General features: G+C 35.0%; 1 protein-coding gene across 4 annotated transcripts in view; it reads right to left on the bottom strand.

Moving 5' to 3' along the window:
* The window catches only part of mv (lysosomal-trafficking regulator mauve), a 1073830-nt gene that overhangs the window by 541522 nt on the left and 507733 nt on the right, over positions 1-24575 (bottom strand). For all 4 annotated transcript variants that reach the window (XM_090399251.1, XM_090399254.1, XM_090399252.1 and 1 more), the window contains one exon: positions 19567-19695. In XM_090399251.1, coding sequence (XP_090255377.1) covers positions 19567-19695 — 129 coding nt within the window. The remainder of the gene's footprint in view (positions 1-19566; positions 19696-24575) is intronic.

Below are 24575 nucleotides of genomic sequence, written 5' to 3'. Positions count from 1 at the left end.
CCCACCTTTCCTTAAATATCTGAAGGATAGTTTCTTTCATTATGTCTACAATAACTATCGCAATCTTCCCTGCCTCCCTCCCTCAACCATAATTCCACTTTTCACTTGAAAGTTGAATAGAGCACATATGAATCTAGCTGCATTTTATGACAAGGTGAACAATAGTTGGATATGGGACATTCATACACAATGATATTCTCGAACATTGCAAAAGCATTTGATAGATTACATTATAGGTTAGTGTACAAGCTACAGAGGATGGAACTGGATAATAGACTGGTTAGATGGATCGCTGATTAGGTCTGAAAGATACCAACAAGTTATGTATGATGGAGCAGTGTCTCAAAAAAGGAAGGTAAGTAGCGATGTACATCAGGGTTCTATTCATATTCCTCTCCCCCACTGTTTATTTTAGTTTTAATATTAATAAGTGCAAGTTGATGCATTTTAGAATGCAGAGTAAAAGGCTGTGTACTGTATTGATAGAACTCAGGAAGTGAATGAGATTCGAGATCTAGGGGGTGACATCTGATAGTTGATTAAACTTTAAATGCCACATTGCAAGTATTGTGAAGACTACACATCACAATGCTGCTATGCTAACATGTAGAGATAAGGAATTGGTTGTGTCACTGTATAAAGCACAGGTCAGAATATATTTTAACTACTGTACTCAAATTTGGTCACTCAGTTTTCATTGTGATGTGAAAAATTTGGAGAAGGTCTACAGGCGAGTGACCAAGATGGTATCAGGACTCTCGGATGCTAGTTATGGAGAGAGTTTTAGCAATTTAGATGCATTTATCAATAAAGTAAAGGGTATGTTAGACAAGAGAGAATCATGTAAATTCATAGTCTTGGACTTTGTAAAAGCATTTGATAGATTATTACATGATAAGTTGGTGTACACTGAGATGATAGCCCACTGTGTGTGTGTGGGGGGGGGCTATCATCTCAATAGCAAGGGAGGTGGCTTTCCCATGCTAGGCTCAGCTAGGTCCCCTAGCTGAGCCTCTCCTCCCTCTTCTTTGAGCTTGGCCCCCTTGCTCTTTAAACTTTCCTATATGGCATCCCTCGGCTAACTCTTGTAACTCGTGCTAATGCTATCCTAATGCTATTAGAGTAATCGAGGGCTATGGGCCCTTCTATTTCCATCTCTAATCGATCTCTATATCTTCTCTTTAAAATTTCCTCCTACCACTTTAAGGACTCAAGATGGCAGCCCCAAGACCAAGCTAGACTGCAGATGGCCAGTAACCTTCTCAGTTGAAATTTTATCCCACTAAAAAGTCTCATGAAGATAGTAAACGGACAGACTTTTCTGGTAACAAACTGGCCTGGAATAAGGATTCGAGAAGAAAACATTGACAAAAAAAAAAAAATCACCTATTGGAATATAGCTACCTGGAATGTGAGAAGTATCCACCACAAAATCATAGAACTAGACCGAGCATTAGAAGAAAGAAATGGAAAAATAGCAGTAATTACCGAATCTAAAAAAAAGCAGAGAAGAACAGATGAAACCAAAAATTATATCTATATATACAGTGGAGTGAAAGCAGAAGAGAGAACTAAATCTGGTGTAATGATCTTTTTTTTACACAAATCTCCTAGAAACAATATAATACATTATATTACATCTTTTGGAGTGATAGAATATTAGAAATGAGAATTAAAATAGAAAGAGTCTACATGACAGTAATTGGAATTTATGTGCCCGAAGAAGGAAAAGAGGAGAACTCAGAAAACTTTTACACACAACTGCAGAACATTTTAAACAAGATCGCCCATTGGTAATGGGTGACCTTGCATTAAGGTGGCCCATTACCAATGGGCGACCTTAATACAAGTATTGGCAATAAACCATATAAACCAAACATAGGACCTATAGGAGAACTTAACTGTAAAAGGAATGGAAATAGATTAAGAGATTTTACTATAAGCAATAACCTTAAAATAATGAACACCTTCTTTTACTCCATTTCCCAAGTAAGCAAACAGACAAATAAGTCAAGTTTGCGCCTGCATGTATTGCAAGTCTAGGTGATGACCTGTAAAGTAGTACAAGTCTAGGTAACTCGTGGTAAAGGTGAAATAAGCTATGATCACTATTCTTAATATTTACCCTTAATGCAAAGCCCCTTTAATGCTTAGCATCATACATCTCCTCAAGGAGATGGGCTTTGCATTAAGGGTAAATATTAAGAATAGTGATCAGAGCTTATTTCACCTTTATCACGAGTTGCCTTGACTTGTACTACTTTATGGGTCACCTAGACTTGCAATATATGCAGGCACAATCTTGACTTATTTGTCTGTTTGCTTACTTGGGAAATGGAGTAAAACCAGGTTTAAAATAGCTTGGCATCTTTAACATATATTATACCCAAGGTAAAAATCTTTCTAAATGAACACCTTCTTCAAACATAAAGACATCCACAGATACACCTGGGAGGCAAGAAACACAAGAAGCTTTATTGATTAAATAATCAGCAATATCAAAATGTAAGAAATGTTAATAGATACAAGAGTGTATAGAGGATCTGAAATTATTATTATTATTTGACACCTCCAGGGAGTCCAAAGACTCATCGAGGGAGAGTGTGCTAACAGCATCGAACAATTGGTCCCCTTCCAACTACTAACCGTGCTCAAACTTACTTAACTGAGCCATTAGTAGCAGAGGCTCTACCAACTGACCAACCCTTTGCCAGCAAAGAATCAGAATCATTACCTCTTAATTGGAAAAATAAAATGGGAACCAAGATGGAAAACAAGAAAAAAAGTATAAGGAAAATAAGCATTTTCCTTATGCTTTTGAATCCTTCAAGGTTATACATCTAGATGACAATAGTATTAGATATTTGTACCAAAAAAAGAATAAAGAACTAGATGATAAATATAAAAGAAAATCAGAACATAGAAGAATAATGGTCAAACCTAAAAATCATAATGACAAAAGCTGCAAAAGAAAGTTTAGGAACAAAGAAACATTGGAAAAGAAAAAGAGGCCTTAGGGACTGGGATGACAAAATTAAATGCATTATTGAAGAAAAGAAAAAAGCATATAAAAACTGGTTTGATTCTATTGTTTTCAAAGCTCAACCTTGAAAACAATAGAATCAAAAATCGAATACAATAGAAAAAAAAGCAAAAGCAGCATGCAGAAGAATAAACAGAAACAGATTGAACAATTTTGTAACAAAATTAGAAAGAGACTGTACACTTAAAAGGCCTAACACATACAAAATCCTTAAAGATTTAAGTAATGAAATTAGAGAACAAGCAGAGATTAATACCATTAAAATAGAAACATGGCTAAATTACTACCAAGATCTGTGGTATGATGAAAGCATTCAAAACAGAAAACCATCCTTTGTAAACATCTCAGACAACTTGGAAATCATCACTCTAGAAGAATTAACAGAAGCATTAACCCAAAGCAAAACAGGAAAGGCCCCAGGAGAAGACAATATAAACTTGGAACTTATCAAATATGCAGGACTTGAATTCTCACTCAGGCTACTTAATTTTTATAATATGATTTGGAAAGAAGGAAAAATGCCCACAAGATTGGACAAAAGCTATAATTATACCCATCTACAAAAAAGGACACAAATCTGATTGTAACAATTATCGTGGCATCAGCTTACTTAGTACCTGTTACAATGCATATGCAAAAATCTTAGCATATAAACTTAAACATATAGTAGATCCAAAATTAATAGAAGAACAAAATGGATTCAGAAAAGGCAGGTTTTGCATAGACTCTGCATTTACGTTAAAATTACTAATTGAAAAACACAGAGAAATTAACATAGAAACACACATAGCTTTTATAGATTAAAATCTCACACCTATTTAATATATATATATATATAGATAGATAGATAGAATCATAAAAGAATGGAAGATAACTAATGAAGGAGGATTCAAGATAAACCGTAACAACAGATTAGCTACTTTACTCTTTGCTGATGACCAAACAATCCTTGGAAGGAATGAAGATGAATTACAAAAATCATTATAGTCTAAATAATCTGATAAAAATATATGGTATGGAAATATCAACAGATAAATCAGAAGTCATGGCCTTCAAAGGTGCTAACCCAATAAGAAGCAAAATAGTAATAAACAACGAAATAATAGAGCAGGTAAATACATTCAAATATTTAGGATGCACAATGTCAATGAAAATGAAGCAGATATAGAACCAAAACTATCAAACTTTTTAAAAGTAACAGGCATTATAAATAAAATTTTTCAACCCAATCATGTACAAAAACACATACGAATAAGAATCTACAATACAGTAGCTAAACCTACCTTACTTTATGGCAGTGAGATATGAACAATAAAAAAAGCAGATGAAAGGAGACTTGAATCAGCCCAAACGAAATTTCTGCGCAGAACTGAAGGAGTCACAATAATGGACAAAATTAAAGGTAATGAAATCAGAAATAAACTTGGAATTGCAAACTCCCTAAATGAAACGGTTATTTTCTACAGAGAAAAATGGAAAGAACACGTACCCAAAATGAATAGAAACAGAATACCTAAACAAATTCTAAATTACCACCCAAAAGGTACCTGATGCAGAGGAAGACCCTTAGAAAGATGGAATTGAGTCCGGAACAGGCCACTTGGCCTATAAGGAAAAAGAAGAAGTTGGTGTACAAGCTGCAGAGGATGGAAATGGATCGTATATTGATTAGATGGATTGATGATTGTTCTATGAACGATATCAGCAAGTTGTGTATGAAGGAGCAGTGTCTCAAAAAAAAAAAAAAAAAAAGAGAGAGAGAAGGGAAACCAGTAGTGTACCCTGGAGTTCTGTTCTTGGGGTGCCTGCTGTTTAACTTGTTTGAAAATGATGTATTACATGGACTGACTGGGGATCTTCAATTGTGTGCTATTGATGCAAAGTTGGGAGAATTAAAAGTAGCAATGCTAATGTTAATTCCCTTCAGGAAGATTTGAGTAGTCTTTTGACTTTGACAAAGGAGTAGCGTTGCAGTTTTAATATTAATATTATTATACAGGCACCTCCATGCAGACTGAAGACTCATAACAGGAGACCCAATCTATCCACGCTTCAGCAAGAGGTCATCCACTTCCAGGGATGACCTCTTGTTCTGGTCCCTCTTGCCAAGTGCTGAAACATTTCCCCTGCATGTAACCTATAAAACTATAAGCAACTAAAATGTTTCTATCGTATCCCCTCTTTTTGTCCTATCAACCAACTTCGGCAATTCACATACCTTTAATCTATCCTCATAGGGAACATTCCACAGGTCACTCTCACCTCTGAATCCTTTCCACTGCTTCCTCATCCTTAAGAAAAACAGAGGACCAGCCTTGTGCACAGATGTGGGAGTATCAAGGCCTTATAAAGAAAAATAACAACTTTCTTATCTCTCCTTGTTAATGTGTTCTTCAATAGCCAAGTAATCTTATGGGCTACCTTAGCAATATGTCCTCTAAACTTTAACTCTCTAGCTACACCCCAAAATCACTAGCTTCATCTATTTCCTTGAGTATAGTGCCATCAATGTGATACATGGCTTGTAATCTATTTATCCCAAAATGTATAACTTTACATTTATCAACATTAAACTGACACCCATTAACATGTGCCCATACTGACAGCCTATTTAAATCATCCTGCAAGGTCTCCACATCACCTTGATTAACTATTACTCTATCTAATTTCTTGTCATCAGCAAACAACTGAATATTTCCTTTCAGGTTATTTCCTATATTATTTTTATGCAAAGTAAACAACAATAGTCCCAGAACTGGACCTTGAGGCAGCCCACTAGTCACCTGTTTTTGCCTCAGTTCTACCCCTTCACATAACACTTTTTGATATCTGTCCAGCTGCCAATCCACTTTCCACTTAACCAGTGTCATATCCATCCCCATTTGTTCTAATTTGTGTAACAGCATTCCATGTGGTTTTCTATCAAATGCTTTTGCAAAATCCAGCAAAATTATCTTTTAGCTATTTCCATTATCTAACTCAGCTGTTACTCTAATATAATAAGTGAGTAAATTACTAAGGCATGACCAATCCTTCACAAAGCCATGTTGATCCTTATAGTATCATATTTTTATCTAACCATTCTTAAATTCTTTTTTACCAATTTTTCTAGTACTTTTACCACACACCTGATATACTGATTGGTCTATAATTTGCTACTGTAGTCTTAGAATGTCCCTTATGCAAAGGAATTGTTTTGCCCTCTTTCCAATCAAGGGAATCAAAAGAGGACAAAATAATTAAAAAGTGCAAGCTGTCACCTAGTTTTCAATGTGATATGGAAACATTCGAGGAGAAGGTCCAGAGATGAGTGACTAAGACAATATCAGGAATCTGGAACACTGGCTATGGAGAGAGAGATTGAAGAAATGGATTGTAGAGTTTGGTGGATAGGAAGAAAAGAGCTGATATGATAGAGACGTTTACATTAGTGAGGGGATTTTATCAGATTAATTCAGAAGGAATTATAAGAAGAGTAGAAGGTGAGAGGGAAAGAACCAGAGGCCATCTCTGGAAGTTATGCAGGAGCGTGATGAAGAGAAGTGCAAGGAGTATATTTTTAACATGGAGAATTGTGAGAAAATGGAATGCATAACTGGAATATGTTATTAATGCAAGGAGTAAAGGATTTTAAGATTCAATATGATAAATATCTTGTCATTTGAACAACCTCCCCCCCCCCTCTCCATGAGTGTGCTGACTCTAAGGATGGTGTAATAATAATAATAATATCAGTTACTACTGTAGAAAATGAATCTGTAGAGCTCCTTTTCCATCTAGTCAAGAAAGTACTATATGTTCTCATAATCAGTCTCTTGACTCCATGGAGTCTGTTGATAATAATAATATAGCATATTCATTCAGGAGCAAAAAATGCTCCGGAATAGATAAAATTCTTGTAGAGTTGCTGAAAGTAAGAATAAAGAACTTCATGTTGGAGGCTTCATGTTACAGCATTTAGAAAGGATTAAAACAGAATTAATTCTTTCTATATTTCATCTCAGTAAATGAGACATCTTCAGGGATTACAAAAAAAACTAATGTAACATATATACAAATAACAAACAATACTAAGCCCAACTACGTGGGTGACACTAAAGTCCTATCTAGGTGGAGTGTAAAGTGGGACCTCTGTGGGATAAAAAGTGGGATAAAAAAATCATGAAGGCATTGAACTATATACCAATTTATATTTCTTCCATACTTAAGATTTTAGAGAAATTAGCGACAGATCATATAAGGCAGGGATGCACAAACTTGTAAAGGCCGAGGGCCGCATAGTTCCACTGTTACTTATGGGTGGGCCACGAAAAAAAACTTGAAAGTTATCTACCATATATTGTTTATTTTATTTATACCTATCATAATTTTTACAAAAAAGGTTATAAAAAGTAAGTGAAATTAATTTGATGCATGACATTGCATTGATTTGACAATTGTTTTGATATTTGGTTCGAGTTTTGTAGTAGCTAACCGTAAAATTGATTTTAAATTTTCATTAGTCAAACGGTTCCTATTTTTCGATTTGTTAATATTCATGATTGAAAAAGTTTGTTGACAAATATATGTTGAGCCAAAGAAGCTTGCATATTTTAATGCATTATCTAGCAACCATTTATAATTGTTTTTATCGACACAACAACAGAAGTTTAATAAATTGCCTTTGTTAAATTTATTTCGCAGGCTCTCATCGTTTTGAATGTTGATGAGTTCAAGCTGTGCTGATTCGGGTGCATTTTCGGGCAAAATGGCAAAAGGATTACTAAATAAATCTAGCAACGGTTTCACTTTTTTAAAATCAGAAAACCGATCCTTGAAGGCTGATATCAAGTTATCAATCATCAGGACTTGAAAAGGATAAATTAACCTTGGAGTAGGTATGGTAGATAACAAAAATGATATTAGAACTTTATAATGTTAGTTACAAAGACGACTGAGAGCATGCCAACTACAAAGTTTGGTGAAGAAAAGCCAAAGAGGATACATGGTTGCAACATTTAAACTGTTGGTAAGTATTTACAGGATTGACAACACAAAGAGTTTTCATATAAAGTAACACCCTGCCTTACGATGCTTTGCTTTATAATGATCTGCTCCTACAATATTTTCAATTATAACCAGTGTGGATTTATACAGAGCTGCATTTGCTCATATGACAGTTTGAGCAATGACATTGTAAACAAACAGTTTACAATGTCATTGCTTGATACATCTCTCTGTGTTTCAGTGTTTTGCTGTGAATATAAACTGTTTATTATTTTATTTTATTGTTGTTAATAATGGCAGGAGCCTCCAGAGCTCAGTTGGTATAGACAAAGCCCTTCGGTTGGAAACACCGGTTCAATTCCTTTCCATAATGCGAGGAACACTATCTAGTCTCTTTCGACCAAACGTGTTAGCCAGTCTCATACGGAGGTAGGGGGGGTTCATCCAGAAACTATGTTTTTTTTTGTTCCAAAGAATAGGCAAACTGGCCTTGTGAACACACACACACACACACACACGGTTTAACAGCCATGAATACTTACAACAATATGTGGAAGAGATAGGGTCCTCACTACATGTTGTAATGTCTGTAGTTAACCATGAGTCAAATAATGGTAGTCAACTTCCTAGATAGGAGATGGCACTTGAATGGGATAGGGAATAATGGCAGATAAAACTCAAACTGGGTACGGGTGCTGTTGCTTCCATTAAAAATGTGTAAAACTATTACATTAGATACTAAGATTAAAATGATTAAATTTAGTGATGTTGGTATATCGAACATGCAGGCTAAACTTACCTTGCACTATTGATGTTACAGTTGTTACAAAGTTAAGTTCAAGGTGAAGTGAAAAGTGCTACACTAGTTATCCATGACTACACAGTTATCCATAAACGTGACAATCTTATCACAGAAATGGAAAAGTTTTAAATGGAACAAACTGATGAACAAAATGGTTGGCATGTTCCCTTAAGGGAACATGCCACCCATGCCAGGGGTGTCAAACTGGTGGACTGCAAAGCAATTTCTTGCGCTCCACAACTCCTCAAGGAAAGATTTTAAAAAAAGGATGGTTGTGTTTTATAATAAAACAGAAATAAAGGTATTTACTCGAATATAACTCGCCCCTGATTTTACTTCAGAAAAAGAAATGAAAACGTTTTGCATATACATTGCACACGAAAAAAAAAGTTTAAATACTTTCACGGCAGGGCGATAACTCACTCCCTGCAGTAAACAACATGCCCTCCCCAACTACCACTACTGCAGATGCAAGAAAAACAAGTACTTTTATTGTATCACTGAATAAAGTACAGAAACATTTGCTGTCTGTGTAATACATTTCTCAACAAATAGTGCAATTAGAGACAAATGGGATAAAAACGGACTAACTAATGAATTACATGTCCCTCCCACATTAAACATGCTGTTTAGACTCGAGCAAAACCATAAGTTGCACTGGCAAACGCAATATCTAACTAAAAACTATTGTTTTTATGTTAAAAAAACATTTAATTTTCTTGACCAAAAAGCTCAGACATAAAAGCAGCAATAAAATTCATAAACATGTTAAAACTAAGACATATATAGTGAATGTTGTTATGACAGTTGCAGATATTATGGAATTCGGTTGAAGAGAATTAGCATTTCAATTCAAAAATTGTTGGCTTGCCTTTGTCTTTTGGTTGTGCGATCTTTTGTTAATACTGCACCAATCATATGCACAGCTTCATAGCTGCTCTACCTCTACTGGCCTATCACTGCTGTCTATTTCAAAATCTGGTTTTACTTCTCATTAGTCATTCGTGAAGGGTTGTTTATTGTATCTTAAGTCTTGTAAATTACTCGTAATTTTTACTTGAAATAATGGGAAAGATGATGCTAAATTTGGGTAGATGACATTGACAATGTACAGAAGGAAATCACTCTCGAGACCAGAAGTAGCGATAGCAAATGACCAGAAGTAGTGATAGCAAATAGGAGATTCTTGGGAAGTCATCCCCAATTTCAGTTTTTTTTTCCTGAAAACTTTAGTTTGCGAGAATCCCCGCATATCTCGCACCACGATTTTTTAGCTCTAATTTTGGGAAAGAAAGTGTGTTTTTATATTCAAGTAAATACAGTATCGATTTAAACATTCTACTTATTTATTTTCATGCCACATTTATAGCTACAATATGGAGGCAATGACCTGCTAAAATATAATTGCAACAATAAAAATTTATATTGCAATTTCAATGTTAGATCTGATCCTAATCAATCGTAAACTATATTTATACTTTCATTGTTAATTTATAATGAGGGTAACCTGCTGAAAAAAAATGAATTCTATTGGCTAGCAGCTTTCACATGATGTGCATCATAAGTGTTCATGTGAATCCAGACTATGAGTTTATAATTGCCTGCTACAGTCAATCAGCAATTTCTGAAGATGTCAGTGCACCGAACACGATCCAATGACAACCTAGCAACATAATCTAGCTGTGAGAGAATCCCTTTTTCATTATTTTCTATTTGCAATAGTACTGTGCACTGGTCTACAGTTTTGTGCATTTTTATTCAAACAATTTTATAAAAATTGTTATTAATAATATATTTATTCACCCAGGCAATGCGCTTTCTAAGACAACAAGGAAAAATAAAAATTGCTCATGAGGGGAAAAATTTCAAGAAAAATGTGAATTCAATTACTTCTGCACTGAAACAAAGAACAAAATTGTGTGCATTATTTGTACCGAAACAATCACCAAAGAATATAATATAAAAAGGCAGTACGATAAAATTCACAAAGAACAATATTCACGCTTTGAGGGTAAACTGAGAGAAGAAAAATTAAAAAGTATGAAGAATTCACTTCAAAGTCAACAAGTATTTTCAAAAATTATGAAAGATAATAAGATAATAATAAAATAATCAAATACAAATAAGATTAAATCACAAGCTATCATATACGAGAGAGATAAACCAAGGGGTCCGACAGCAACTCTTTTTAATATCTACTTAAATGAAATAATAATAAAATGGAATAAACACTTACATCAAGGAATTAAACTTTCTCCTACAATAAACTTAAACACTCTCCTCTTTGCCGACGATCAAATAATAATTACACATTATTATTTGTAATTATTATTTTGTAAGATAACTTTCCATAAGATAACTTACAGAAAGCTATTTTAGATCTAAATGAGATATCCAAAGATTATTGTATGATAATATCATACAATAATCTTTGGTAATTGATAATTAATAATCATTGATAATATCAATAGAAAAATCAAAAACTATGGCCTTCAATGGACAAGATCCAGCAAGAACTAAAATAGTAATAGATAACAAGATCTTAGAACAGGCGAATTCATTTAACTACCTAGGATGTATGATCACATATGAAAATGAAAAAGATATAAACATAAAAATCGCAAAATATTTAAAAATAACAGGTGTAACACTATATTTAAACCAAACCTAGTTCAAAAACAAACCAGACTAAAAGTATACAATACATTAGCTCTACAAGTCTTAATGTATGGAAGCGAAATCTGTACAAAAAGACAAAAAGATTAACAACAGCAGAAATGAAGTTTATGAGAAAAACTGCAAAGTATACCCTATCTGATCACAAAAGAAACGAAGAAATTATGAAAGAATTAAACCAAGAACCAGTAATAGAAAAAATTAAAAAATAAAAACATAAATAGATGGAACACATTCAAAGAATGAAAACAGATTACCAAAACAAGCTTTAAAGTACAAGCCATTAGGAAAAAGAAAACCAGGATGTCCTCTTAAATGATTCAACGATGACTTCAAAGGCCAGAAAGGGCCATGCTAGGCCTAAATCCTTGATATGCATGATAATGATGATGATGAAAGATAATGAATCAGCAGTGAGAGCCAGTTATGAAATCAGTTATCAATCAGAAATCAGAAGCCAAAAATGTATGTCCCAAAAATGTGCAAGTATTTCATGATATTTCTTTGTCCAGAAATACTTTGATCAAAAGAATAACCGAAATGGCAGATAACCTGTGTGACCAGTTGCAAGAAATACCCGCAAACTTACAGTGCTTTTCAATTGCACATGACGAAAGTTTCGATATTCATGATGTGGCTCAAGTTGCATTGTCTCATCAAGCTTGCGACGACACTATGAATATTATTATGATTGCGGGAAACTCCAGGGAGTCGACAGATTCATCGAGGGAGGCTCTAACATCATGTCAAGAACAACTATTCGACAATCACCCAGTATCTATCATACCTCGCCTTGAACTCATTCACAGTCACAGCACCCACAACAGATTCTGGCAGCTTATTCCACTCATTCACCACTCTCCAAGTTAAAAAACTGAGCTCTAACACCCTTGCTAACCACATTCTTGCCCAGCTTCCATGTATGGGCCCTAGTCCTCCCACCACCAGTCCTATTCTCAAAAATATCTTCTGAATTAATCTTATAGAAACCCTTCAGTAATTTGAATGTCTCAATCATGTCAGCCTATCAACAAATTTCTGCAACCGACAAATCATCAACCTGTTCTCATAAAGTTCATTCCATAGACCTGCTATCATCTCGGATACTCGTCTCTGGATTCTCTCAACCTCCTCCCCATCAAGAAGAAATCCTGGCGCCCATATCTGGGCACAGTAGTCTAGATGGTGTCTTATGAAGGCTCGATACAGAGGAACAATAACCTGTTTGTCTCTGTTTGTTAAAGTATTTTTCAGCAACCAAGGGATTTGATGAGCTGATTTAGCCACTTTTGCAATGTGCCCCCCTAAACTTCAACTCCCTATCCACCAACACACCCAAATCCCTGGCCTCATCAATCTCCTGGAGTACGGTTCCAGCAATGTGATATACTGATCTTTTCACCCCAAAACCTTACACTTTGCCACATCAAATTGACATCCATTTTCCGTAGCCCTGTCCTCCAAACTATTCAAATCATCTTGCAAAATTTTGCCATCCTGTGCACTCACTATTGCTCTACCCAACTTTGCATCATCAGCAAACAAGTGAACACTTCCTCTCAGATCCTTTCCTATATCGTTAATGAACTAATCGAAAAGTAGTGTACCAAGAACAGAACCCTGTGGGACACCACTAGTCACAGACCATCTTTTAGACTCTACTTCTGAATAAACCACTCTCTGATATCTCTCCTTCAACCACCCACCTATCCATCTCACCAACCATATGATTACAATTCCATATGGTATCATCTACTGGATCTTGCTAAGGCCTGTCAAAGGCCTTAGCAAAGTCCAGTAGAATCACTGTAAACCCATTACCCTTATCCAGTTAAGCCATCACTGTGTTATAAAATGTGAGCAAGTTACTGAGGCATGATCTACCCTTCACAAAACCATGTTGTCCCCCATTCAGTATCCCATTTTCATCTATCCAATCCTGTATTCTTCTCTTGACTAATTTCTCCAAGACCTTTACAATGATTCCTGATGTGCTAATTGGTCAGTAATTTACAACAGCAGTCTTGGAATCTCCTTTATGCAGTGTAACTATTTTCCCCTCCTTCCACCCCCTCTGGACTAACCCAGACCCGAGACTCAAATTAAACAAAATGGTCAAGGGCACTGACAATTCTTTAGCCGCATCATGTACAACATGAGCTGGTATACCACCCAATCCCACAGATGTATTGACATTGAGGTTCTGTAATAGACTATTCAACTCCACTTCTTTCACCACAATTCCCGTATAATCTATTGGTTCATTCATTGCTGCAATGTCACCACCTGGATGATATACTCTTGCAAAGTGCGGGCTCAGCAATTCAACTATATCAACTGATTCGGTTACGTCAATACCATCGGCATTCTTTAAAATCATTCTGCCATATACAATTTTCTTTTACTTGCAACATATTGAAAAAACTGTTTGCGATTCTCTTTAGTCTGCATGACTAATGTTCTTTCATAATCCATTTTTGCTTTTCTTATTACATTCCTTACCCTTCTGGCCTGCGCTTTATACTGTTCATGTGCATGCTGGTCACCTTTCTCCTTAAATTCTCTCCATAGTTGTTTCTTTTTTTGTAGCTCAAACTTAATGGTGTTATTCATCAATTTAACCCCAACTTGATTTATTATTCTGACTCTAGGTATACAGTCAGCCATTGTCTCATGCAAACACTTCTTAACTGCCTCCCATGCACTATCAACATCTAGCCCTTGCAGTTTTACATGCCATGGCACTGAACCAATCAATCATATTACTGAAGAGTTCTTGGAAATGAATGTAGTCCATGGGAACCACTACAGGGGAAGACATTTTTGACACCGTGTGGGGCATTTTGGAAAAATACCAACTTCCTCTGATCAGGCACGTAGCAGTGACAACTGATGGTGCTCCAGCAACAACACACAAAAATGAAGGTTTTGTGTCAAGATTTCAGCAAAGTTAAAGGAAATGTATCAAGACATTCCAAAACTGCAATCTTTTCACTGCATTATTCATCAACAGGTCCTGTGCTTCAAATTATTTGAAATGAGCAGTGTACTCAAGCCTATGACAAATACTGTGAACTTCATCTGATCCAGAGACCTCAATCACCGCCAGTTTGCACAATTTCTTAAAGACTTGGAGAGTGGATTTGAAGGGCTACCTTATTACACAGAGATTCGTTGGTTATCTTGTCATAAGGTTCTAAAAAGCTTTTTTTTTTTTACTTTTACAGGAGATCAAATTGTTCCTAGATATGAAAACTCATGATGTTGCATTTGTAAAATCTCGTATAGAGTAAAAATAAAATTATTTTTTTTTATGTTGATTTTACATGGGCAATTCAATTACATATTATCCTTGTAAGTAAAAGAATGTATAACTCACTGTACTGAGATAAATGTTGTAACTAAATGTTAAAATATCTGAATAAGAACCAAGAGATTTGTAACTAAAATTTAGTTCAGACATGATTAGGCTAGGAGAATTAAGGCTAGCAACAGTAGCAAAGATCACTGGATTATGGGTTTTCCCACCAAAACCCAGTGATAGCGTGGGTGACAGAGAAAACTCTCCAGTAAATCCGTAGGACTTTAGAGAAGAAGGGCCAAGGTCGGGAGATTGATATAAAAGACAGAGATTAAGTGGCTTGAAGGGCTCTAATTTCGAAGTTTGTTCCTGTGCCAAGACTTTCCAAGGATGGGGGAGCTGCGTTTCCACGAGCAGCAGTTCTGACGAAGATGGGAAGTTCGCTAGTAGCAGAGATGGCCTTCTCAAGATATCCCACCATGAGATTCCCCGAAGATCTACTTGTGTGCTGAATTATCTCAGCTCTGTCCTAGTGTCCAACTGAAAGTTAGCTGGAAAGAAGCGGAACATGCCCATAAGCCTTGAGAATCTATGACTGTGTAATGAACTAGAAAGATTGTAAGTAGAATGTTTCATGTAATATCCTAGATTGTGAAGTTCAAACAACAAATGCTGGTTCTGTTATCTAGTGGCATAGAAGTGTAAAAATAATCATAATTAAAATTCTGAATATTTTTACGTATTGTTATGTTAGTATGTTTATTAATTTTGTTTTCATAACACGCATTGTCGGCACTTGCAATGTGCCCGTTATGGAAATTATTTTGTTAAAAGTGATATGTAAAGCAGTAAAAAATTTAATGTACTTACCGGATTTGAATAGTTGTGTTACTTTAAACAAATTTATTATGGTTTGAAATATTAAGTTTTGTGTTTTATGAGGACATTCACTTGTCACTAACAGAGACAGAGCGTCAGCCATTATTGCCACGGAGTGCGCATGCTCGCCAAGAGGTTTGATGTGTGATTAACAGCTGACAAGAAAGCGTTCGGTATCTGAGTAATGGCTGTAAACAAGAGAGCGTTCGGAAGGAATTTAGAACACAGGCCGGCAGACAATTAGGTTCGGAAGGAACTTAAGTTTTTTAAGTGACAGTCGGAGGAAAATTAATAGTATATTCCGAAAAAGGCATCGTGGAACTATTAAGTTTTAATGTGGAATAAGTATGTGGATAAATAAAAGGGAAATATTGCTATAAATCGTTTTAAAAGGAATATTGGAGGAAACACTGATTGAAAGATTTATAGTAGATTCCGAAAAGGGAATCGTAGAACTGTAAGTTTTTTTAATTGGAAGAGTAAGACTGTCAATAAGTATTTAGTGAATAAAAGAAGAATTTATTATTTACGTTCTAAAGGAATTTTCGAGAAAACTCTGATTAGGAAGTTTCATCTCTATTAAGGATGCCAGATCTGACTATTATTTCTACTGAAGAAAAGAGAAAGAATTAAGTCAGGAAGAATTAATGTGTGTTACATAAGTGACACACATTAAATAAGAGAAAGGATCCTGTAAAAATGAAGAATAGAGTCATATATCTATTGAAAAGGGCCTTGACAGAGAAAGAAACTGGCTATGAATTTGTGATTGTGCAAACAAAGTGTTTAGTCTAGTCTTAAGTGTAAGTTTATTTTTTAAGGGCCTTGGATCCAATTAAATTGTAGTTAGTTATGTAAAGTTGTTTGAAGTGTATATATATTGTTTTTGTTTTATTAAATGTGTTTATTTTGTATTTTGGTCTTGAGTCAGTGATTATTTGGATTCTGAAAGAAAGAGTTAAGATCATTGCACCAATTGGATGCACATACCCTTGTGCATATAATAACATATAGGTACACTCGGAATAAAAAAAAATAATTGTTAGAAACAGAGATCATCTCTATGGTAGGATTAAAAATATTAAGATATAATATCTATGAATATCCTTATCTATATAAAAATCCACCAATTATTAACAGAAAGTCTTAGAAAGAATCGGAAAGTCGCATTTTAGTTTGAGTGTGAATAGTAGAATACAGAGATCTAAAGATTTGCTCATGTTATGTAAGGCTAAGAGTGAATGTGGTTTAAGTTATGCATTTTTTTATTGATTGCAATGTGAGAGAAATTTAAGTGTGTTAAGTTTCATCCAAGTGTCTGAAAAGTTATGTGAAATTATGATTTCTTTGTCTCAAAGCTTAAGCGAAATGCTTAGTTGATGTTTTTTGAAGAATTAGACACGTGACAAGTATTGTCTCCAGTGCACTCTTGTTGTCTTAGTTAGAACCACACATGTGATATGTGTTGTTTGAATGTTGTATATAATTTGTCTAAGTAAGAATAAACATGTTTGTTTTGTTAATAGCGTGCCTGATCTTGTTTAGCCAATGCACTTCTCATAAAAATATTGAACCTGCATGACCTAAGAGTAATAATAGCCACGACTGACTGATTAATTAATAGGAGTTGCTTGAGATATAGTTAAATTAAGAGTTAATTTTGTGCTTAGCTGAATATTTCTCGTGTGTAAAGGAAGGAACAACAATTCTTTTATGCGATCCTTAATGGTGCAGTTGAAAAAAAAAAAAAATTTTAAGGATTAATACAAGTGAAATACAGCAAAGTAGATTAAGGACTTGGTTCTAGCCAGAGGCTTTTCCTAAGTCTACAATTCAAGCACATGCAACAGCATATTTATGGCCTTGAGAGGGGGGGGGGGTAAAACTAAGTTAAGGACTAAAGGATATAAAGGATTAAGATTAATTGCGAGTTTTATGTGTGAATTAGAAATTGAAGTCTATAGACAGTTTGAACTAGCTCAAGTAACTATGATAAAATAAAAATAAGAAAAATATTACAATGGCAAAGTAGACATTTTTTTAAATTTAATTAAATAAACAAAAAAATAAAACTATAAGAAATATAGAGAAATATTACACATTTCTTAATGATCAGACAAGGGTACAAGATCTAGCATTCTCAGCTGATATTACAGGACATTTGAATGATTTAAATGTCAGACTTCAGGGGAAGATCAGCTAATAGCACATATGTATGATGCACTGGCAAATTTTAGATGTAAATTGCTTTTGCTTCAAAATCATATAAAAGAGAATATTCTAAATTACTTTTCTATGTGTGAACAGTTGAACAATAAGAATCAAAGTTTTACCTTTTCTCAATATTGTCCCAAACTAGAAAAGATAAAAGAAGAATTTGATAGGCAATTTAAAGAATTTAAGGAGAAAAAAAGTTTTTTTGCTTTTTACGGGTCCTTTTTCCTTTAATTTCGAAAAACCTCCTATTTGTATTCAAATGGAACCTACTGATTTCCAAAATGATTCCATTCTAAAAGAGAAATACCAAGAAGTGGGTGTACAAAAAATATACAGTTATTAAGGTCAAAAATAACAGGAAATAAAAAAGTTTGCAGAAGGTATTCTATGTTATTTTGGAAGCACCTATTTATGCAAACAATTATTCTCATGTTTGAAAGGTAACAAAACAGCCCACAGATCAAGATTAACCACCATCAATCTTTCTGCCATAGTGAAGGTCATATGTCTCAAAATTTGAGTCCAAATTTTGGCAAGCTGATTAACAATAAACGTTGTCAAGTGTCAGGAAAAAAAATAAAAACACTACAATAAATTACTTAAAATGACTATAATTATATTATGCAAGTATATTTATTTTAACCCCAAAATATTATCATCTTTCCCCAAAATATTTTCATTAACATTTAAAAAATTCTCCAAAATATAGACCCCCCCCCTCCCACCCAAAAAATAGACATTTTATTTCAACACAAAAACAAAAAAATGTAAACTAATAGGAGGCTCTGTAAATTTTTGTGATGGTTATTAATGAGACTTTATACTTTTTTAGACTGCATAAGTATCTGATTTGTTCAAATAAAATTTAATATATATTGTAAATTGTAAATATATTGTAAATTTTAATATAATAAGAATTTTTTTTTTTTTGAGTTGTCATAATCATTATACTATTATTTTGTCTTGTAATGACTTATTACAAGAATAAATAAAATTTTCATTATTAATTTTCCAATTTATTTATACCCATTCATTTCACTTCCCTTTGATTCTAATTAAGAAAGGTTTTTAGGCAAAACATTTTCTGTGGCCCATTTGAGATACACAAATGGCTCAGGGTCCAATTGAGTTTGATACTCCTGCCTTAAGCCAAGCTATTCAGAATAACGTTTTCATTTACATCAATAAATGCTTTATTTATGTCATTGCTTAAAAATGTTTTTAAAATGTTATATACATCTGCAAGCAGAAAAAAAAAAAAAGCAGTGATTCACTGTTAGACAAAAGACAAATTCACTATACGACAGTGGTCGGGAACCTAACATGTTGCATGACCGGGCTATGTCAGTAGTAGAACAAGGGAAAGAAACAATGACAGGAGGTTATCCTTGGAAGTTGTGAAAGTGGTGGTGAATAGGTGAGTAAGAAGTGAGTTTTTTGAATGGAGGGTGGTTGGACCATGGAATTCATTGCCACAGGCCTCCAATGATGAGTCTTGTGACTCTGACTCTTGGAAGTCTAGAATAATAAGAATATTTCAATATCCCTTCAATGATGACGAGCAGTAATTTTCACTACAAATTATACACACACACACACACACACACACACACACACTCAGATTATATCTCAGCATACTAAAATATTACAAACATCTCATACCTCAAATGATGACCTTATTGACAATTCAATAATATCAAAGCAGCTATGTTCTAATAACAAATCCACAAGACTACACCGACACTGGAGTGACTGCTGTGGTGCTAAAAGATGCAAGATTAATCTTCCGAACTACAAAATAAAGAAATAAAAATGTGCAGTATATTTATATCATAAAATAACAGTATAATCTCTGATCTAAGAGAATTATAATAACTTATAACTATAACTCAGCTGTCATAGCAATTTGCTTTAATAGTTGACTTATAATTTCTGGAATGGTTTGCCCAAATCTCACTGGCATGAATATTTGATTATTTTTTAGTGAATTTCATTATCAAGCAGGAGACCACCATCCTATTTACTTTAGACCTGAAGTAGCTTATTAAAGCTTCCATGTTTGGTCTCTAAAACAGTCATCCAGATTACATAAGTATCAGTCTATCCATAACAGTAATGTATGATAGGTTTTTCTTACCTTTCAATTGGTGGAATACATATAAAAACAAAAGAATCCCACCAGAGTTAATCTGAATCAGTTTGTCAACCACAGTACAAAAGTGTTGTTATCGTAGAATTGGGGGGGGGGGGGGGGAACAAGTGGTTGGTGAGTGGAATACATTGCCTGAGTTTGTTGTGGGTGTAGACACATTGAATCAGTTTAAAGCACGGTTGGATGAACATTGTATGCAATAGTGTGTGTATGTCCCACAATGAGGCTCTGAATCCATGTAGGTCAAATGTTAATAATAATAATAATAATAATAGCACAATCTAGCAGTATAGTCACTTAAATATATCCTCAGTTAACTGGCCAGCAATACATTACTCCATGCAACTGGATAATTGAGAGAGGTATCATTGTACTTATACACATGCTTATATCAAAAAAAAAAAAAAAAAATAATAATAATAAATAAATAATAATAAAATAAAATAAATAAATAATAATTATTACTGATGCAATTATCTATGCCAGTGGTTCTTAACTGGTGTTCCCCGGAACACTGGTATTCCGCGAACTGGTTACAAGTGTTCCGCTGGTGAAAGATGTCACATGACACAGTTCTGAGTATAATTGGCTACTCTGAATAAAAATGTCGAGGGAATTATGTCCGTTATAACAGAACAATTAATAATATTGGAAGAAAAGATTTCAAGTTACTTTCCTTCCTTAAATACACACAATTATGACTGGATACGAAATCCATTAGGCACAGTTAATACATTGAGTTGCGAATTTTCGTTATAAGAAGAAGAACAATTAGTTATCTTGTCAACGGATCGTACTCTAAAAATGAAATTCTCTGAAATAACTCCTGTGAAATTTTGGATTTTTGTCCAAGCCAAATACCCATCTCTCTCCACAAGGGCGCTTCAAAATCCCTTTTGAAGAGGGATTTTGAAATCCCTCTTCAAAAACCTTACTTTTTGAAGAAGGATTTGACAGCAAACCTTACAAACATAGTGGTGTATGACTGTAGTTATTTGTTAATTTACCCACCACCCTGTTTCATTGTGAAAGACAACATTTTACGCACAGACGTTTTGGGACAGCTACTAGCTATCTGGGTAAGATGTGAAATGGCCAACTAATACATCCTTTAATGAGCAGAGCAGTGTTTATGAGCTCCGGATGAATCACATATCCTAGTAATCATTGGGTGTCCGGACTAATTTTTGTTTAAATTTTATTTTTTAAATTCTACTGTTCACATGGATATGTTATTAATCAGTTAAAATGACATTAAATATGCATCTACATGGAGTCCATTTCAATTTGCCTCTAAATGTCTAGTCATTGATTTTTTTTAAAAATTACAATCAGCCATTTTGAATATTACAGACAGATAACTGAAATAAAGAGCCAAGGCTTCATTCTTTCTCTGAACATTGATTATGTTCATGCTATTGTATGCAGGCCAAACCAGCATTCTTTCCCTATTACAGTGTTCAAAAATGCAACATTGGGGGATTTTCAAGAACTATTTAGTAGATGCAATGCCTAAATGTATACCACGGGTGAGAAGGTTAAATAAGGTAGGCATGAGATGGATGAATAAAGAGATTAAGCATGCGATACAGAGAAAAAGGGCATTGTTGAGGCAGCATAAGAGAAGTGGAAGTAACCAATTTCATGAGGTCTACAAAGACCAGGCAAGGAGGGTGACTTGGTTGGTGAGAGTAGCTAAAGAGAGGTATGAACAGCAGTTAGCTAATGAAGCCAAAAAGAATCCCAGGGAATTCTTTCGATATGTAGCCAGCAAAAGAAAGAATGATTATGGAAGGATGACATTGATTGGAGGAAATGGTATAAAGACAGCTGATGCAGAATGTGTGGTGGAGATACTTAATGAGCAGTTCATAAAGATCTTTCAATCTTGTGAATGTGACTTCATGGAGAGATTGAGAGCAGTTGATGATGGGGAGGAGAGACTGACTGTAAGTGAGCAAGAGGTGTTTGGGGAGTTGAGTAAACTAGATGTAAATAAGGCTGTGGGACTTGATAATATATCACTGCGTATTCTGAAGGAATGCGCCAGAGAGTTGATACCAGCCTTGACATATTTTTTTTTAATACGAGTCTTGCACTTGGTCAAGTTCCTAAAGAGGGGAAGGAGGGCAAGATTGTGCCACTTCATAAAGGAGGTGATCGAAATCAAGCATCAAACTATAGGCCTATCTGTGTGTCAGGTGTTGTGGTTAAGTTGTTGGAGAAGCTTGTGAGAACTAGGATCCAGAGTTGGGTTGACAACAATGGTATAATCTTTGATGGACAGCATGGATTTGCTAAAGGGAGGACATGTTTTAGTAATCTACTTACTTATTACAATAAAGTGACTGCTTCCTTTAGCATCAATTATGCTAAAAGCTTTTGATAGAGTACCTCATGATAAGTTGACAGTCAAACTAGAGCAGATGGGGTTGGATTTTAGATTAGTGCATTGGATTGGAGACTGGCTATCTGATAGGTATCAACAAGTTGTGTATGGGGGTGCGATATCCAGGAAAAGGAAAGTTAGTAGTGAAATGCCTCAGGGGTCTGTTTTAGGGCCAATTTAACTTGTATATTAATGATATTGGCGAAGGTTTGGATGGAGATATTCAGTTGTTTGCAGATGGTGCAAAGTTGGGAAGAACCATAAAGAGTAGTGAAGATGTTGTGGCCTTGCAAGAGGACTTGAATAGATTGAGTGATTGGGCAAGCAGATGGGGATGTGAGTTCAATGTTGCAAAATGTAAGGTTTTAAAATTCGGAAAACAAAGATGGGATGCAGAATTTATGCTTGGTGCGAGTATATTGTTGGAAGTGGAGGAAATAAGAGATCTGGGGGTGATAGTGGATAAGGATCTAAAATTTAGGGGACACATCGCCAAAATTGTGAAAACAACACAAAGACTTCTAGGAATGAACCTCCCTACTTCTACACGTCAGTGAAGAAGTAGGGAGGTTCTTGTTCCATTGTATAAAGATTTGATTAGGCCACACATGGACTATTGTGCCCAGATTTGGTCACCGGGTTTTCAGAAGGATGAAGAGATGTTGGAAAGGGTCCAAAGGAGACTGACTAAGGTAGTTTCTGACCTCTGGAATGTTGAGTATGAGAAAAGATTGAGAAGATGTAATTTGCAGAGTCTAGTGAAGAGAAGGAATAGGGGAGATATGATAGAGACCCACAAGTTGGTAAGGGGTTGTTATAAGATCAATGGCGGAGAAGTTCTACAGAGAATAATGGGAGATCAGGGGAGAACCAGAGGTCATCACTGGAAACTGTATAAAGAGGGTGTGAGTAGGGGAGTGAGAGGCAGGTTTTTTTTGTGCAGAATTGTGAATGATTGAAATGCCTTGCCTGAGAGTGTGGTGTCTGCAAGGAGTTTGAGTGTGTTTAAGACACGGTATGATGAGATGTGTGTGTGTGATAAAAGGACCTCCCAGATGAGTCTTTGACTCCAGAGGTCTTGTTTAATAATAATAATAATAATAATAAGCAGAAAGGAGGTCAGGATGAGACTTTCGTTAGCTTTTGCATTTGTAAAATTGAGTTCATCAAATCTGGACATCAGCCTAGCCATGACAACATCCTGAATGAAAAGAAAGAAAAAAAATACTTTCACTACTACAAATAATTCAGCACAAGGATTTATGCGAATCTCTGTAAGTTGCTTACTTACAGTACATATGTAACGTGGTCGGTTTAAGTAACTACAATAGTAATCAATCCAGAAACTCTCCTGAAGAACTAAATCTGGAATCTGTAAAGTCATTTCTGGTCCATTAAAGCTGAGTGATTTCATACAGAATGATAAAATTCACCTGCTATCAAAAAAGTAAGAACATAAGTTCATGCAGCTATTTAATGATTTTTTTTTATTTTTTAAATCCTCTAAATTGCTATTATTTTTTATCCACAAAAAATATTTTACATATTATTATTATTACGGGCAGCTCCAAGGAGTCCTTAGACTCATTGAGGAAGGCCCAACATCATGTCAAGAACAACTATTCAACATTCACACAGTATCTATCATACTTCACCTTGAACTCATTTACAGTCATGGAACCCACAACAGACTCTGGCAGCTTATTCCACTCATTTACTACTCTCCAAGTAAAAAACCTAGCTCTAACATCCTTGCTAACCACACTCTTACCAAGCTTCCATTGATGGCCCCTAGTCCACCCACTACCAGTCCTATTCTGAAAAATATCTTCTGAATTAATCTTATAGAAACCCTTCAGTAATTTGAATGTCTCAATCATATAACCCCTTTTATGCTAACCAATTTCTGCAGCCCACAAATCTTCAAACTGTTTTCATAAGGTTCATTCCATAGTCCTGCTATTAACTTGGTCACTCGTCTCTGGATCCTCTCCACCTCCTACCAATCAAGAAGAAACCCTGGCGACCATATCTGGGTACAGTAGTCTAGATGGGGTCTTATCAAGGCTCGATATAGAGGAATAATAATTTGTTTGTCTGTGCTTGTTAAAGTATTTTTCAGCAACCAAG

Source organism: Typopeltis vanoorti, chromosome 10, assembly GCF_054136105.1.
Source record: "Typopeltis vanoorti isolate ZY-2024b chromosome 10, IOZ_Tvanoo_1.0, whole genome shotgun sequence".
Classification (NCBI taxonomy): Eukaryota; Metazoa; Arthropoda; class Arachnida; order Uropygi; family Thelyphonidae; genus Typopeltis; species Typopeltis vanoorti.
This window is presented reverse-complemented; position numbering and strand designations above follow the sequence as displayed.